Here is a 16059-nt window from a genome sequence, read left to right as displayed (position 1 = left end):
GCGGTTTCCACGGCCGCCACCGCGTTGAAAGGATTGTTGCGGCGCGTGGCTGGCAGCACGTGTGGGGGCGCCCCTTTCTTGGCCACGAAAGGGACGAAACGAACCCGTTTGCTGACGCTGGGTCGAGAGACCCAAGGACTTGGCCGTGACCCTGGAGTCCTTGAAGCGTTCCAGCGCGTGGTCCGCCTTGTCACCGAACAGGTGACAGCCATCGAACGGCATGTCCATCAATGTACTCTGGACATCGGCCGAAAAGTTGGCGGATCTCAGCCAGGCGTGGCGACGAATCGCCACCGTCGTTGACATAGCTCTGCCCAGCGAGTCGGTCGTATCAAGACCACACCGTATCGAATATTTCGCTGCATCTCGGCCCTCAGCCACAGCCTGACCGAGTTTAGCCCGCACCTCCATGGGGCATTCTGGCAGCAGTTCCGCGACCGTATCCCACACAGAGTGGGTGTAGCGGCCCAAGAGGCAAGCGGTGTTGCAAGACCGCAGGCCCAAACTAATGGACGAGAAGACCTTCTTGCCAAACTGGTCATACCTCTTGGATTCCCGGTCGGGCGGGGCCGACGGGAATGCGGACTGGGAGGTCGAGGCCTGGATCACCAGACTCTCAGGAGTGGGGTGGGTAGACAGGAACTTGGGGTCGTCCGGACAAGGACGGTGGCGCCTGGCCACGTTCCGATCAACAGGCGCACCTGAAGCGGGCCTGGACCACGTGCCCAACAGAACGTCTGACAAGGCTTCATTAAACGGCAGCAGTGGCTCCTGTGGGCATGACTGCGGTTTGAAGACCTCGGTGAGGATGTTAGGCCTCACGGCCGCGACGGGGAGCTCAAGGTGTAAGGCCTTGGCAGCCCTCATCAGCACCACAGAATAGGCAGCTCCCTCCACCGATGCCACGGAAGGAGGAGAGATCAAACCAGGGTTAGGAGAGTCGTCCAGACCACTGGCATCCCCCAAGTCACCTGTCCAGTCCGGGTCATACTGGCACTCGCGTGACAGAGGGTCCTCGGACCCCTCCCAACCTTCACCGAACTCTTCATCTTCTCCGTATTCGGAGTCAACGATGTAGACCGGCTCCTCGGGGTTCATGGGCCCCATCGGCGCCGGGACCGGCGTCGAGCGACGCCCGTCCGGCGCCGCGTCCGGCGTCGGTGAAGGTAAGGGGACGGCACCGCCCGGAGCCGGCGCCGGAACCCCGCCGCCGGCCGGAGCCGGCACCGGAGAACCGGCGCCGCGCGGGGGCGGCGTCGGGGGTAACCCCGATGGTAACGGCGCCGGGGAGGCCGGAAGACCAGCCGGCGCCGATCCCGAAGGCCCTTGCGGCGCCGGGGTCGGAGCCGTCGGCGGCGCCGGGGCCGGAGCACCCGACGGCGCCGAGGCAGGGACACCCGAACCGCCAGGGCCCCCAGACGGTAGCACTGGGCCCGAAGGCGCCGTAGGCCCCGTCGGAGAAGCGAGCGCCCTCATGGCCATGAGGAACGCCTCGATCTCCTCAGGCGTCGCGCCGTGCCCAGGGACCGGAGGGTATGAGGCAGGCCGCGCCGGCGACTCTCGCGGAGCCGCGGGGTTGGGGTCACCCGAGCCCCCGGCCGCATCGCGCGAACGTCGGGGGGGGAGTCGGGGGTACGATGACGACGCCCCGACTTCTTGTGCTTCTTACCTGATGAGCCTGACGAGTGGTGTCGACTTCCGGAACGCTCGGCGCGGCTCTGCGACCGCTCCCTCGAACGCTCTCTCGACCTCCGGCCGGACCGGGACCGCTCCCGGTCCCGACGTGGGGCCGACACCCGGAGCTCCAGTAGCTTGCGGGACCGCTCCCGCCTAGCCTTGTTGGTGAGGGCCCGGCAGTCGACACAGGAGTCCACGTCGTGGTCGGGGCCCACACATCGGAGACAGAGGCGGTGATGGTCTGTGACCGACATCGTGCGCTCACAGTCATCACAGTGCTTGAACCCAGGCATCCTATCAGGCACAATTAGAGAAATAACAATCGAAAAACTTGGTCAAAGACCGGAGTACTGCTCTTCAGATCTGCGTCCACTGGCGCGGAAAAAAGAAGAACTGACGTCAGCGCGCGGAGGCGGCGTCTATATACTCCAGCGACGTCATCACGGCGCACGACGCCGACGACGGACGCGGAGCCGCAGGGGACGCCTGCAGACGACGCCTACCGACGCGCAGGGGTACTGCTACGCAAAAGTTTCCGGATCCAGACTGACGCCTGGGGATATTCTAAGGTAAGGAATCTAACACTAACGTGTTTCTTTCAGATACAAAGCGGTCATGTCTAAATCAAAGACAGCGTGTAAAGTCTTGAAATAGTTCATACACAGCAAAAAAAAGTCACACAGAGCACACTAAAATCCTGCAACCAATTTCAAATAATGATAACAATGTTAGGGGTAAAATAGGTCAAAAACGACAAAAATCTAAAAAGGGGAACCAGAGATGTTAATTTGTAAAGGTTTTTGTTGAAATAGCGTACAAAAAGCACAAGATAGTCTATGGATGCAGGAGACTCAGACCTAGGCACAATTTGAGGCTACAGCGACAGAGCCCTGGTCAGATAATCAAGTGGATTGGTCCCAGTGAAAGTCAGAAAGTAGGAACACGTTTTAAAGTTCTAAACTAAAATGGGAAATAGCTTTTTTTTTGTTGTTGTTAAAGAAAAACATGTCTCCTTGTAAGACAAGCCTGAAACTGTAGCCGCCGCTATGGAATTGCTGATCGGATATGTACAGAAGGTTGGTTCTCTTAAAGCTCTGGAGCTCTTGAGGTTTTGTTTTCTAGTTCCAAAACAGAAAGGAACATTCTGGTGTTTCAGAGATGCTGGGACTTTTCAGGGAAAGAATCTGATATTCAATGTGATGCAGTGGAACTGCTGTTTGGGAACTTTTCAACGTAGTTCTTACTGGAGCAAAAATGTGTAAACTTTTTCCTGTCAGCCCAAGCACCCATGGGAGCACACTTCTAAGCACCCAGGTCCTCAGGGTGAGCATGCAGAGACTCCAATGGTGCTAGGCAGAGGTCACTGGCAAAGTCTAGTCTAAGTTTCAGTTGCTACTGGTCAGCTGGGAATTGTAGGGACAAAGGCCTCTTGCAACTATTTGTGACCCTTAAGCCACACAGTAGGTCTGCCAACGGACCATCGGAGTCCATTTCTTTGGCCGGGGTACGAAGGGGAGCAGTTTCAGTCCTTCCGAGCTACTCACAGGTCACAAACAGCAGGTCCAGTCCTCTTCTATTGTTCAGCAGGTCCAGAAAGTGTCCTGCTGAAGGCTCGGTGAGGGTTCACCAGCATGTGGGTGGTGGATACTCCGAGGTAGTATCTACTTACTGGGCTAAATGTTCACAGTGGCAACCATACCTAATTTCAGTATTCCCTGTATGCCCATCACTCCCAAAATCCAAGACTCGGAAACTTCTTGTTAAACTTCTTGTTTTGTGTGGAGCATGTGTGCCCACTGAGAGGTGCAAACGGGTTAATGAGCAGTTTAATTTCTTTGTAGCCACTCAAAACTGGTTCTGGGATAGCTTTGATCCTACTTGGTTTGGTGTTCGATTTATTATGGGGACAAAAGCTGGGGCCTTTTCAGATGCCACCTGCCTGCTGCAACAGAGGGTTTCAAGATATTGACAATTCTATCAGATTAGGCTTTAACTGTTTTTACTGTCACTCACAGCCAGATTGGGGCTGCATATAAATAGCTCACTCGCTTGTCCTCAAGATATTACCCCAGCGTTATACTCTGCTCCTCAGCCCATTACCTGCTAATGACCTTGAGAACCTACAACAAATCATGTGGCAATCGCAGGTTTTTAGTGCTTGGCGTAAAACTTGTAATCATCTTCTGGCTTATTTTATATGAACTCTCTCGCAAACCCTTTTAAGGAAAAAGCTGAAGTGATGGCTTTTTTGTGGTTCGCCCTCCCTACAGAGTCTCCGCTGTTGGATGTACTTTCACCTGAGTAATGAACAGAAGTGTTGTTAACATAAATAAATAACAACTCTTCAAGAGAGAAGTAGTTTCATACCCTTTTCCAGCTTCAAGTTAGGCCGCACGCTCCTGACCCTCTAGCTTGTCTTGATAGTGTTCGGAAATGTTTCTTCATGCAATGAAACCAATAAACCATCTACCATTAGATTTGCTCTCTTGATGCTGGTGTTTGTCCCGTGGGGATTGGCGTTATCTTTTGGATTTTTTTTTTTTTAACAGGGGCTTTCTACGTACCCTTGCTCCCTTTCCCAACCGGTTGACAAACATTTCACCACCTACAACAGCAGAGCTATTCAACCAGGTGCTGCTTTGCAGGCTGTGAAATGTCCGTCAAGAAGAAGGCAGCCTGAAGACTGCAAACCCTACAATTATACATAGAGCTACATAGAAAACCGGTTTCACACAAACTAATGATTAGCAAATATTTGTGGTCTAAACGGTTACTGCAAAGCTTGTAGCAGTGCTGAGATAAAAAAAATTGATTTAGAGCAGAATCCCTTACATACCTCAATAACTGATCACAAAGGCACGCAACACTGTCAACTTACCAAAAATTCGGATTGCTGGCCAATTTGTCAATGTTGAATGCTTCCATTTCGAGGCCCATCTCAGCCACAAATCGAGCGAGTTTCTCAATGGAAACCTGGGTTTTTGCATCTACTGTAGCTCATTAAAGGAGAGAAAAAAAAGAAAAATTACTTTCATCCTGTTTGGTGCCTTACCACCCCAAAAAAGCTAAATAATATGACAATTTATTTAAAGAAAGAAATTGTGGGCAATTGTTTTGTCAATGGTGCAAAGCACCTCCTAATAGGTGCACCCCCTTTCTCAAAGCACTTTGTTGTTGTTGCGTAAAACACACCAAATTATCCATCTTTTGTTTGAATCAATTAGGAATGGTTTACTTGATACAGTACACTGACATACTGATAAGGTGCACAGGGTCCTCAGTTGCACAGACAGCTCACAAGTTTACAAAAAGTGCTGTACTTTGAGACAACAGGACAAGACGCTTCTCCCACATAACACTGCTGCACAATTCAGCCTGACAGTGAAGGTCACTGTGCACTTTTTTCAGCGTACTTAATAGCGTATTGCTGGATCAGTGTGTCCAGCATAAATCCTGCAGAGCCAGATCCATGCCAGATGTTCAGGATACGTTCTGTCTATGTAATTTAGTTCCATTTAAAATTACTGTATGCACATTCATTATGACAACTGGAAAATCTGTCACTGGCAGGGTCCTTCTTAACATATTCTGAACAACCCGAGCCAGACGCATAATCCTACACTGCCTATTAACCTCCTTTCTATATTCTCTGCTTGACTACTGTGCTGCTAAATTCAGAATCCAGTAACTCTTGTCTTTTAGCATTGCTGATGGTTAATAAAATAAAGGTCTCCCATTTGTTTGGCCTACTTTTGGTGTTACTTGTGTCATCATCAGAGTTTCTGAGCCATGCTGCATCAATTTAATTCGGTTTACAATCTGTGTTGTCTTGGAGCCCTTTTTTGCTGTGTACAAGAAACGGTATGAGATTCACAGCAAGCTATCACCGTTATCACCATATTTATATTTGTCTCCTGTTCGTCTTCCCCAGAGGTAGCTTATTTGAACAGACCCTCCTGCAGCAGATATACTCTGCTATCAGACTGTGTCCATGATTACTTAAAAGGATTTTGTCATTATCCGAGGCTTTCATTAGAGAAGGCTGTCAATTTCTTTACGGTTAGTGCTATGCCGTGGCTTTTAGCATGCAGCTCTGAATCATTGGTCAGCCATATTGCAGTGTAGATCGATCCTGCCTCTGTCTTATCGGTCACTGGATGCCTACACTGACAGAAGCAATCAGCTTGCTCACAAAAAGGTTTTCATTTGCGAAGAATCTTAAGAGAATATGTACAGGTTCTTTGCCTATGTGTAGCTTAGGTTTTGCATGCTCATAATAGTTTCTGGGAAAATCAATGCAACCGTAAGCAATTCTCCCAATCACTCTGAATGATGCCTCGAGTTTCCTCTATGTAGGTTTCAAAGTACCACCTGTTCTGGTATACATTTGCATTTTATCACATTTTAAATAATTTCACTGTTTAGTTGTGCATGCATTGTAGATATGCCGGTACCATTACAATAATGGTTAATGAGCGCTGTACCTCACGATATAGGGGTTAGGTGTAAACCTCCGTCAGTGCCTTATAATACTGCTTTACGTAAGGGTGTGTGATTGGACCACTGGGTGGTTCCTGAGGGCTCAGGATATGCATTTATGTCTAGTTTTTTCACGACAACCAAGAATGAAACCTGGACTGACACCAAAAGGTCAGGAGTTGAAACCCTGGGGTTGCAACACTGGGTTCTTCCTGAAGAGAGGACAAAGAAGAATGATCACCCCTTCCCTCTGCAGATGGAGACCCCCAAAGGAGTAGGAGTTCTGCGTTTTGAAGCAGAATATGCACATGTTGCTGTACAGCCTCCCATTCTGAAAGAGGGACAGCAGTGATTGGAAAAATAGAAGGAGGTGAAGTCCTCTGGGGGAAAAAAGGTAGAATAAGGCTCCTACTTAAGCCTACTAGAGGAAAGGATATTAACTAAAAAGCTATTAGATCTCAAGTGAGGATACAAAAAAAATAGATTCTATGTCAGGACCGGAGGCTCAGATTATGGCTCCTACTTAAGCCTACTAGAGGAAAGGATATTAACTAAAAAGCTATTAGATCTCAAGTGAGGATACAAAAAAAATAGATTCTATGTCAGGACCGGAGGCTCAGATTATGCCATATCTCTCTTCGCTTTATTATTTATCAAATTTCATAGCAGCCCAAAACAACAAACTCAATCCAAAAAACATCAACTCTCATGAGCCATAGGGAGATCCAACAATATAGTCCTTCTACAGTGTCTATTCATTGTGTCATCGCCTCCTCTTCCTTTGTTGCTTCGCAGCCAGTTAAGTATGCTTACCTTGTTCTTCCATATAGAATTTGTGCCGTTTGTCTTTTCCGCAGAGGCGTGTTTAAAAGCGACCTCCGGGGAATGAGAATGAGTGTTTAATTGTTTAAATTGCTAATTTGTTCTTGGCAAAGTTTTTTCTTTTCAAGGTTCCCTGACCGCGGGAGCGCTTTTGCGCTCCTCATGCGGCCTCAGCCATTGTAATTGCGGTGCTCTGTAAGCCCGCTAGGCGGACTGTTCCATCTCGTTGCTCCCGCTGCACGCGTCTCTTCAAAATCGGAGAGACCGCGCTGCGGGAGATGCGCTGTCGGAGCCTTGTCCACCGCTGCACTGGACTAGGAATTTGTTGATTGTGTTGACTCCATTTACAGGGAGGTCCATGAGGTCGTGGGACCCATGGAGCAGCGCCTATCTGATAGAATTGTCAAGGAATGCGCAAAATTGGCACAGGCCCACACAGTATCCCCTGTTTCCCCCCCCATGTCCCCCCGTGGGGACAAAGCCCCGCCACCTAAGAGAAATGCGCAGAAGGAGTCGACAAGGATGCGTTTTTGCATCTTAAGAACGCTTTTTTGGTGCAAGGGAATCCCAATCCCCCCCCCCCCCACCTCATTCCTGTCGTTTCTCCGGAACTCCCTGGGACTCCTGACGCGGCTTCTCCCAAGCACATAACATATTTCTTGTGGACAAGCCCGATGGCAGCCGCTGGCCAGTCATCACTTTCCAGGACCTCAACTGGTGGGTGGTTTATCGCCACTTTAAAATGGAAGGAATCCACCTAAGGACATCCTACTCCTTTCGGACTGGATGATGCGTTTAGATTTAAAGGATGCCTATCTAGTGGGCCCAATACATCCTTCTCATAGGCGTTTTCTGCAGTTCTGTGGGAGGGATCGGATCTACGAGTTTACCACCCTTCCGTTCGTTCTTTCCTCGGCACCATGGTGTTTTACCAAGGTGCTCCACCCGGTGGTGGAATTTCTCAGAGCGCAGGGCTTTCGAATGATCGTATTCTTAGACTATGTTCTCCTCATGGCACAATGCCCCAGGACCCTAAACTCCTATCGTCATCATGCATTGAAACTTTTGCAGGGATTGGGGTTCGTCATCAACGAACCAAAGTCGGTCCTCATTCCCTCTCAGAAGTTAATTTTTCTGGGTTTTATGGTGGACTCGGTCCAAGCCTCTTTGAGACTTCCGTCCAGGAAGATGGCCAAAATCTGCTATGAGTTGCGACAGACTATGGCCAGACCTTGAACTCCCCTGAGGCAGATTGCACGGCTGGTGGGACTTCCTTCTTCCTCCATCCCGGCAATCCTCCCAGGCCTCCTACAATATCGGGCGCTTCAGCAGCTAAAGGCATATAATTTGCAGCAGGGTAGGTCTTATGCCTAGTCAGTGCTGCTTACTTCAGAAGCAAGAGAGGAAATAGCATGGTGGCAGACCCACATGGAGGCATGGAACGGCTGGGCGATTTCAGGCTCAGTTCCAGAACTCATCATAGAGATAGATGCCAGCAGAAGCGGATGGGGAGCTTGTTGTGGGGAGTTCTCCACCGGCCGAGTTAGGTCGTCAGACGAACAGGCCCTGCATATCAACTGCCTGGAGCTCCGGTGCTCCTCAAAATGGACAACAGGTCGGCTGTCCGATACGTCAACAATCTCGGGTAACCCCGATCCCGGGCCCTAGCGAACCTAGCAAAAGATTTCTGGGACTTTTGTCTAGCCCACCATGTCTTGGTGATGGCGGAGTACCTTTGGGCAGGCCAACCAGGTGGCAGATTGGCATTCGACAAACCTGCATGACTTCAGCCTGTGGAATTTGGCCCTCAGGTTTTCCAATGGCTGGCGGATCAGTGGGGTCCGTTTGACAGACCTTTTTGCATCACGACTCGATCATCAAGTGATGTGGTTTTTCAGTTGGAGGCCGGATCCGCTGGCCGTGGCCGCTTTTCTCCAGGATTGGAGTCAGGAGAACAGAGTTTTTCCTCCGTTCTCGATGATCACGTAGGCGGCGCCCCAGATTCGCTGACAGGAGGCGGAAGGGGTAATGGGTACTCCATTTTGGAGGTCTCAGGTCTGGTTTCTGGTTCTACTGGAACTTTCTTGGGATTCTCCAATCCGACTCCCCTGGTTTTCTCATCTTCTTCTGAACCCGGATCGGGTGCCGCATCATCTCACTGCTCAAGAGTCCCTGCGGTTGATGGCCTGGTGACTTTCAGTCAATGCTGGTTGCTCCCAGAACTATCGCAACCAGCTGAAAAATTCTTGTCAGAGGTGTGGGTAGACAGTATGGCCAGACACTATCGTTCTGCCTGGACAAGATGGGTTCATTGGTGACTTCAGAGGCACCTGGATCCCGTGACTGCAGACGTCGTTCAAATTCTGAATTTCTTGGCTGATCTGGCAACAGAAGGCTTGGCGTACCGTTCAATTAAAGCAATCAGGTCTGCAATTTCCGTGGGCCATTCTCCGGTAGATAGGATGCCCGTAGGGGAACATCCTTTTGGGAGTAGACTACTGCGAGGTATTTGCCTCTCCTTGCACCCAGAGCAGCATTACGCTTCCCTATGGGATGTCAATCAGGTCTTGAATCTCTTTCTATCTTGGCAACCGAATAGGTACCTCTCATTGAAAGAGCTCTCAGCTAAGCTGGCTATGCTATTGTGTTTGAACTCCTGCAGGAGAGTTTCGGATTTCAGAGCATTAGACGTTTCTGCAAGAGTTTTTCCCCCGAATGGAGGAATGGAGTTGTCTTCGCAGTGGGACGCCGCACCAAGTCGCTCACCAGCACGGTTTCTTATCCGGCTTTTCCAGACACTCCGAAATTGTGTGTTGTGAACTGCCTTAAGGCGTATAAAGATCTGACTCAAGTGCTACGTCCTCTGGGCGAATGCCAATTGCTGTTTGCTCTAAAAAAACCGCACAAAGCTGTTTCTTCTCCCCACTATAGCCAGGTCGGTGCGCTTGGTCATGCAGGAGGCGGGCATTGATACGAGGAAGTTTGGAGCCCACTCTGCTCGGGAGGCCATGGCCTTAAAAGCTTTTTCTTTGGGGGCTCGTATAGACGACTTGATGCGGGCAGCAGATAGTACTCAGACTCCACCTTCAAGAAGTTTTATTTCAAACCGGTAATAGACGTCGCTCAGTTAGTTAGCTTTAAATTAGTATAAACTGAGCCTCCGGTCCGGACACAATAGAACTTTGCCTGGCTCCGTAACAGTAAGTTTCAATTCTACTAAGGACACAGAAGTGAGGATTATCCCGCCGATGCACTTTCGGTGCAAAACTGTATGGTGGTAAGTAGCTGGTTTATGAGCTTTATAAATGTTCTACGATTACACACTTTCAGCTATAATTATAGTGATCTTGCAGTTTTGCTTGTGAAATGTAGATAACCGTTCAACTGGTTTGCTTTAGTGCCTCATGTGGTCTTTATTCTTCCTAGGAAACAATTGTTTGAAACAGGATCGATGATTGTGCCCTTGGCGTACTCCGTGCTAAGAAAAACAAGCATTTGCAATGCAATAGGACTCGCATTAGGAAAGTTTGAGCTATTGGTATTGTAACTGACAACATTTTTATTTATGTGTTGGTTTTGAAAATAGCGAAATTAATAGCTTTGTCATTTACAATGTCAATAGTTATACCTTTCGCAAATGTGACACCTATAGCATTTGTAATGCAATGTGTTGTATTTACGTGAGTTAGATGTATTAATATTACAAATAACAATGGTTTTTATTTCTTTTAAATAATCAATACTTAAATAAAGTTATTGTAATTTATAATGGCAATAGCTTAACTTTTGTAAATAACTTTTGTGAAGATAATGTTCAGTGTATTTTATTGTGACGAAAATCCAAGAACAGAAGTGAAATATTAACTTTTTTTGTGACATTTGTAATAAAGCTTGAAACATTGAGAGAACATATTTGAACCAGTTGTTGTTGAATGGTTGCACAGATTAATGCTGTGGTGGCGCTGAGTGATGTTGTGGTGACGAGTGGGGGCTAATGTGTGAGGGGGCAGTGTGTGAGGGTGCAGTGTGTGAGGGTGCGGGGTGTGATTGTGCTGTGTGCCCTAAAGTAGTGTGAGTGAGCAATGTGTGAGTGGGCAGAGTGTGAGTGGGCAGAGTGTGAGTGGGCAGAGTGTGAGTGGGCAGAGTGTGAGGGGGCAGAGTGTGAGGGGGCAGAGTGTGAGGGGGCAGAGTGTGAGGGGGCAGAGTGTGAGGGGGCAGAGTGTGAGGGGGCAGAGTGTGAGGGGGCAGAGTGTGAGGGGGCAGAGTGTGAGAGGGCAGAGTGTGAGGGGGCAGTTTGGAGTGGGCAGTATGTAAGGGGGCAGCCCTATAATACTGAGGTCTAAAGTAACTATTGTTTAGATGTACTACAGTTTATTTATAGTAGTAATTATTAGTTATGTATATTATCAAATACTTAACATTATGTTAGGACTGTCCAAAATAATATTTCAGCCCAATACTTTTCTATAGCGAGTTTTATTGGAGCCTCTTTACAACGTTGGCACGTTTAGCTATCAACAGTGCCCGACCCCTTCTCTTGTGCAGTGATCTCACCAGCATGCCAATTATTGAAAAGGAAGCCTAGTCACCACTGCAAACATCCAACAATTTCTATGCCAACTACCATCCAAGAGACATGTGACGCATCAGAGACTTGCAGTACAGGCTAGCATTCAGCTACTCCAGAAGAGGGAACCCCTTTATCCGATTAACATGACAGCAGGACCTCGGGACACTTAATGACAGCTGTGGAATCTTACATCCGATTACAAAAGAGGAAGTAGTTGTGGTGCTTTAGACCCACTTCAGTTACATTTTTTCTTATTAAGGACCCAATGCATGTGTAACATCGTAAGCCAGGTCTGCCATGCATTGCATCTCACCTCCTTAATAAGCGCGAGCCGGCAGTCCGGGGCTCACGCCCCCCACTTGCAGTCTTCGTCCAGCCAGTACTTCGCAGCGCTAGAGCCCAGCCCAGAGGCCTCCTCCGTCCTTGGGCCCCTACACTCACATCCACGGAGCACAGCGCAGCAGCAGTTTCAGGACACGTTTCCAGGTACATTCCTCCCTCTTCCTCTATCAGTCACCCCCGCCCCAAACCGGGAGCGCAAATGGTGTCTGAGAAAGTTGCGTAAGCGGAATGGAGGCCTTACGCATTTCAACTACCCTGCTTTCTAAACACCTGTACATCTTGAAAATACATACATGTAATGTGACTGTGTACCGCTTACATTTATAACCTTTGTCTATGTGCATAAAAACACAGGGTTCCACATACTAATAACAACGCTGGCAGTCACGCCATCGTGACATTTTTCCGTGATCCTTTTTCAAAACAGCCACGGGCACAGTGATAGTTCTCCCGCTGGCAGGGCCGCTTTCAGCACGGCACTACAAATCCATCCGTAATTACTCGGAGAATGCTGCTTTCACCTCTTCTTGCAGCGCGTTTTAAATCCCAGGCCTTTTGTTTGTTAATATAAAAATACACAGTCACCTACCAGTGCTGACATCAGCTGATTCGTGCATCAGGTGCCAGTACTGGCATCTCCCTTGCCAATGCACGGGAATTCCTGTTTTTACTTCCGGGAGAGGGCATAGCAGGGGCAATTGGAGTGCGCGTTCTGGCATAGAAAAGAAAAACCCTGCACCGACAGCTGTCTTATAAACCAATCTGCACTGGCAGAGGGGGGGTAGATGGGAGGTCGTAGCAGGAAGTTAGAGGTAGTAGGGTGGGCATGGATAAAAAAGGCTGCCGCATTAAAAGCACACACAAAACTCGAGGCACTTGTCTTTATGTTCAAACGGCTTGGAGTGTTTGTCATCACCGATTAGTCTTTTGTGGAGAAAGCTGGGACGACTGTACTATGCTCACGTTCAACCGTGTTTCACAAGAATTTGCTCAAATGCGTTCTAAACATACCAAACCATGTTTAGATTTGTTCCAGTGGAAATCCTTTTGATTATGTTATACACATTAGCGGGTGGGTAGCAATAGGGTGCTCCGGACAAGTGTTAAGTGCTCCAGTAGAAATGTCTGCCCCCTCTGTCTTCAAATATTCGTAACCCCACACTGCATGGAAGCTCTTATTAGTTTGTCCTTTGTGGGATGGGTGCTTGGGGGTATGTGTTCTTGTGTGACGTGTGACTGTGGGATGTGTTCTCGTGTGATGTGCGCTTGTGTGAAGTGTGTTCGTGACATGTGTGCTTGCGTGTCCTGCTCTATGATGGCCCTCTGCAGACATGTGGTGTAACACGTGCCTCTCCCTCCTGCCACCCCACACAAGCCCCTCTGCCGTGCTCACCAAGGACACCATGCCGCCGACCTACAAACGGAAGCGCTCCTGGTCCCGCGCCGTCTTCTCCAACCTGCAGCGGAAGTGGCAGGAGAAGGCTTCGAGATCCAGAAGTAAGTCACCAAGCCGGACCGGAAGTAGCTGGGGCTCACCGACGCGCAGGTGAGAGATTCTTGCTGCGTGGGGCGACCTGTGTGCGCCACACTGGAGAGAACGAGGGCCTCGCAAAGGTGACGCACTTTCTCTTTGGCCTTAGCACGCCACGCCCCCCCCCTCCACTCCCCACGGCCGAGGCTGAGCTCGGCCGCCAGAGCCGGAGCTGCTCGAGCCGCTTCCCCAGGCTCCCGCACCCTGGTGCCGCCTCCGCTGCTCCCAGGCCCCAGCATGGTGATGGCCGAGCCCCCGGGGCACCCCCAGCGCGGCCCGGTGTGGGTGGCCTTCTACAACATCGAGAGCACGCTGGGGAAGGGCAACTTCGCCTTTGTGAAGCTAGCGAGACACTGCATCACCAAGAGCGAGGTGAGTGCCTGTGACGACCTAGAGAGGGATTCCTATGCAAGCCGGGCCCCTGGATCACCGAGAGGGAGGGGAGTACACGTGGGGAGCGAAAGAAACAAAAGCGGACACTTTGGGGGAAATTAATAGACATGTGTGAAAGTTGCAGGAGGTGTGTGTGCGTGCGCGGGTGTCTGCGTGTGCACGTGTGTGTGCTTGCCTTCGGCCGGCCTGCGTCGGCGCGTCCACAGACCCTGGTCGGCTCGTGCACAGCTCTATCTCCCTTCAGAGCGAACTCGGTGACAATAGGTCTACGAGACCTAAAATAAGCATTTACAATGCAATGGTTTCGCCTTTGGAAAAGTTAGAGCTATTGGCATTGCTCATGACATTTCTTTTTTTTTTTTACTTATAAATAAATGGCATTGTTATTTACATCGCCAACAGCTCTCTCAGCCCTCACAGCTCTCTCAGCCCTCACAGCCCTCACAGCCCACACAGCCCACACAGCCCTCACAGCCCACACAGCCCACACAGCCCACACAGCCCACACAGCCCACACAGCCCACACAGCCCTCACAGCTCTCACAGCTCTCACAGCTCTCACAGCTCTCACAGCCCTCACAGCCCACACAGCCCACACAGCCCTCACAGCCCTCACAGCCCACACAGCTCTCACAGCCCACACAGCTCTCACAGCCCACACAGCCCACACAGCCCACACATCCCACACATCCCACACAGCTCTCACAGCCCACACAGCCCACACAGCTCTCACAGCCCACACAGCTCTCACAGCCCACACAGCTCTCACAGCTCTCACAGCCCACACAGCTCTGATGACCCATGGAATGATTCTACAAAAATTGACCCAGTTAAGAGTCCTCAAACATGCCCAAAATTCTCTTTCCAATTCTGTTTGAATGGAAGGCCTTAACCCAGAGAACCACTCTTTAGAAGATAGTCACGTGGTCAGCAATGGGCAATTTTGATGATTACAATTTGACAATGACTGAACTCAAAGAATGTTAAGTTCTATGAATAGGAGCAACGCCCGCAAAAATCGGAGCATGGCGACTGAGTAGCAAAATCGCTTAATTTTAATAGCACACCACCTCCTATTTTGCATTCATGCTATCTTGAAGCATAAAAATACAGGTTATGAAGATCTGCAAAGAACACAATATTGGCATTTAATACAATATTATTAGTCTTTGGAAAATGGTACCTTGAGCTTGACGAATCAGCTCAAAATATGTTTTTAATCTTTGGCTGACTTAAAATAAATAACCACGATGCACAATATAAAAAACTGAATCATCATACAGCTTGTTTAATAGTGAAGTAAGTTCGTAATTACCTGTCTAACACAGTCTGGGGCAGTCTCACACTCATGATTCCTGAAGATCGTCTTCTGATGCCAAATCCAGTTTGACTGTCAAAATTGTACTGTATAAGGATAAGACAGTGTGGCAAAAATCATTTGCTCTCCGGGGCAGATGAGGTTTCATGAACCTGGCAGCTGCAGGGTCATTCTCATTTTTAGGGTTAACATGGTCCGTTTCTTACTTTACCGCATAAAATGAGACGGATTCAGAAATAAAAAAGAAATAAGTTGCCTTCTCCGTACGAAAAAGGGGAGGGTGCTGTGTATTTCAAAGTTACTCTCCCATACTAAAAAAATAAATGCATGAAATAGTGGTGCTCTTCAATATTACACTCTTAACAACAAACCACAAACCCAACGTAACCTTTACGGCACTGTTTAGGAGTGGTCTTTATTGCTGGGAAGTGAAAAGCAAAGGTAAAACATAAATATCGGTTTTAGGAATCGCCTTAATGCTCAGTTTTACCCTGAACAAGAAATAGACATGCATTTATATAGATGTATGCAGGTTTATACCAAACACGTTGCCTACAGCCGTTTTACAAGTAAATAAATTAATAAAATTAACATATGTACATATCCAAGCCCTGCAGCTAAAATATTTACGCTTAAACCACTGAAATGGGACAGAATTCTCAAAGTACTTCTGAAAACTTTAACTCACGAAAATGCCTGGGTCCAATAAAAACATACGTGCTAAAATCCCTGAAAAACAACGTTATTTTACTTCCAAAAGTACCCGCTCATAACCAAGCTTCCAAATTACTGATGACAATATAACGACAATTCTATTTATATTTTTAGGCAAGCAAGAATACATTTGGCTATCTAGAAACGTTAGGTGCCCTTCAGCTGCTATCTACAAACTCCAGAATGGCAAAACCATTTCCTTTTTATTTCGCT

The 16059-nt window shown here is 48.7% G+C and overlaps 1 protein-coding gene across 4 annotated transcripts in view; it reads right to left on the bottom strand.

Annotated features, from left to right (window-relative positions):
- Positions 1 to 16059, bottom strand: part of LOC147673148 (SURP and G-patch domain-containing protein 2-like) — a 129919-nt gene that overhangs the window by 50603 nt on the left and 63257 nt on the right. For all 4 annotated transcript variants that reach the window (XM_086946905.1, XM_086946907.1, XM_086946904.1 and 1 more), the window contains one exon: positions 4556 to 4667. In XM_086946905.1, coding sequence (XP_086803031.1) covers positions 4556 to 4667 — 112 coding nt within the window. The remainder of the gene's footprint in view (positions 1 to 4555; positions 4668 to 16059) is intronic.

Source organism: Lissotriton vulgaris, chromosome 12 (genome assembly GCF_964263255.1).
Source record: "Lissotriton vulgaris chromosome 12, aLisVul1.2, whole genome shotgun sequence".
NCBI classification, from domain to species: Eukaryota; Metazoa; Chordata; class Amphibia; order Caudata; family Salamandridae; genus Lissotriton; species Lissotriton vulgaris.
This window is presented reverse-complemented; position numbering and strand designations above follow the sequence as displayed.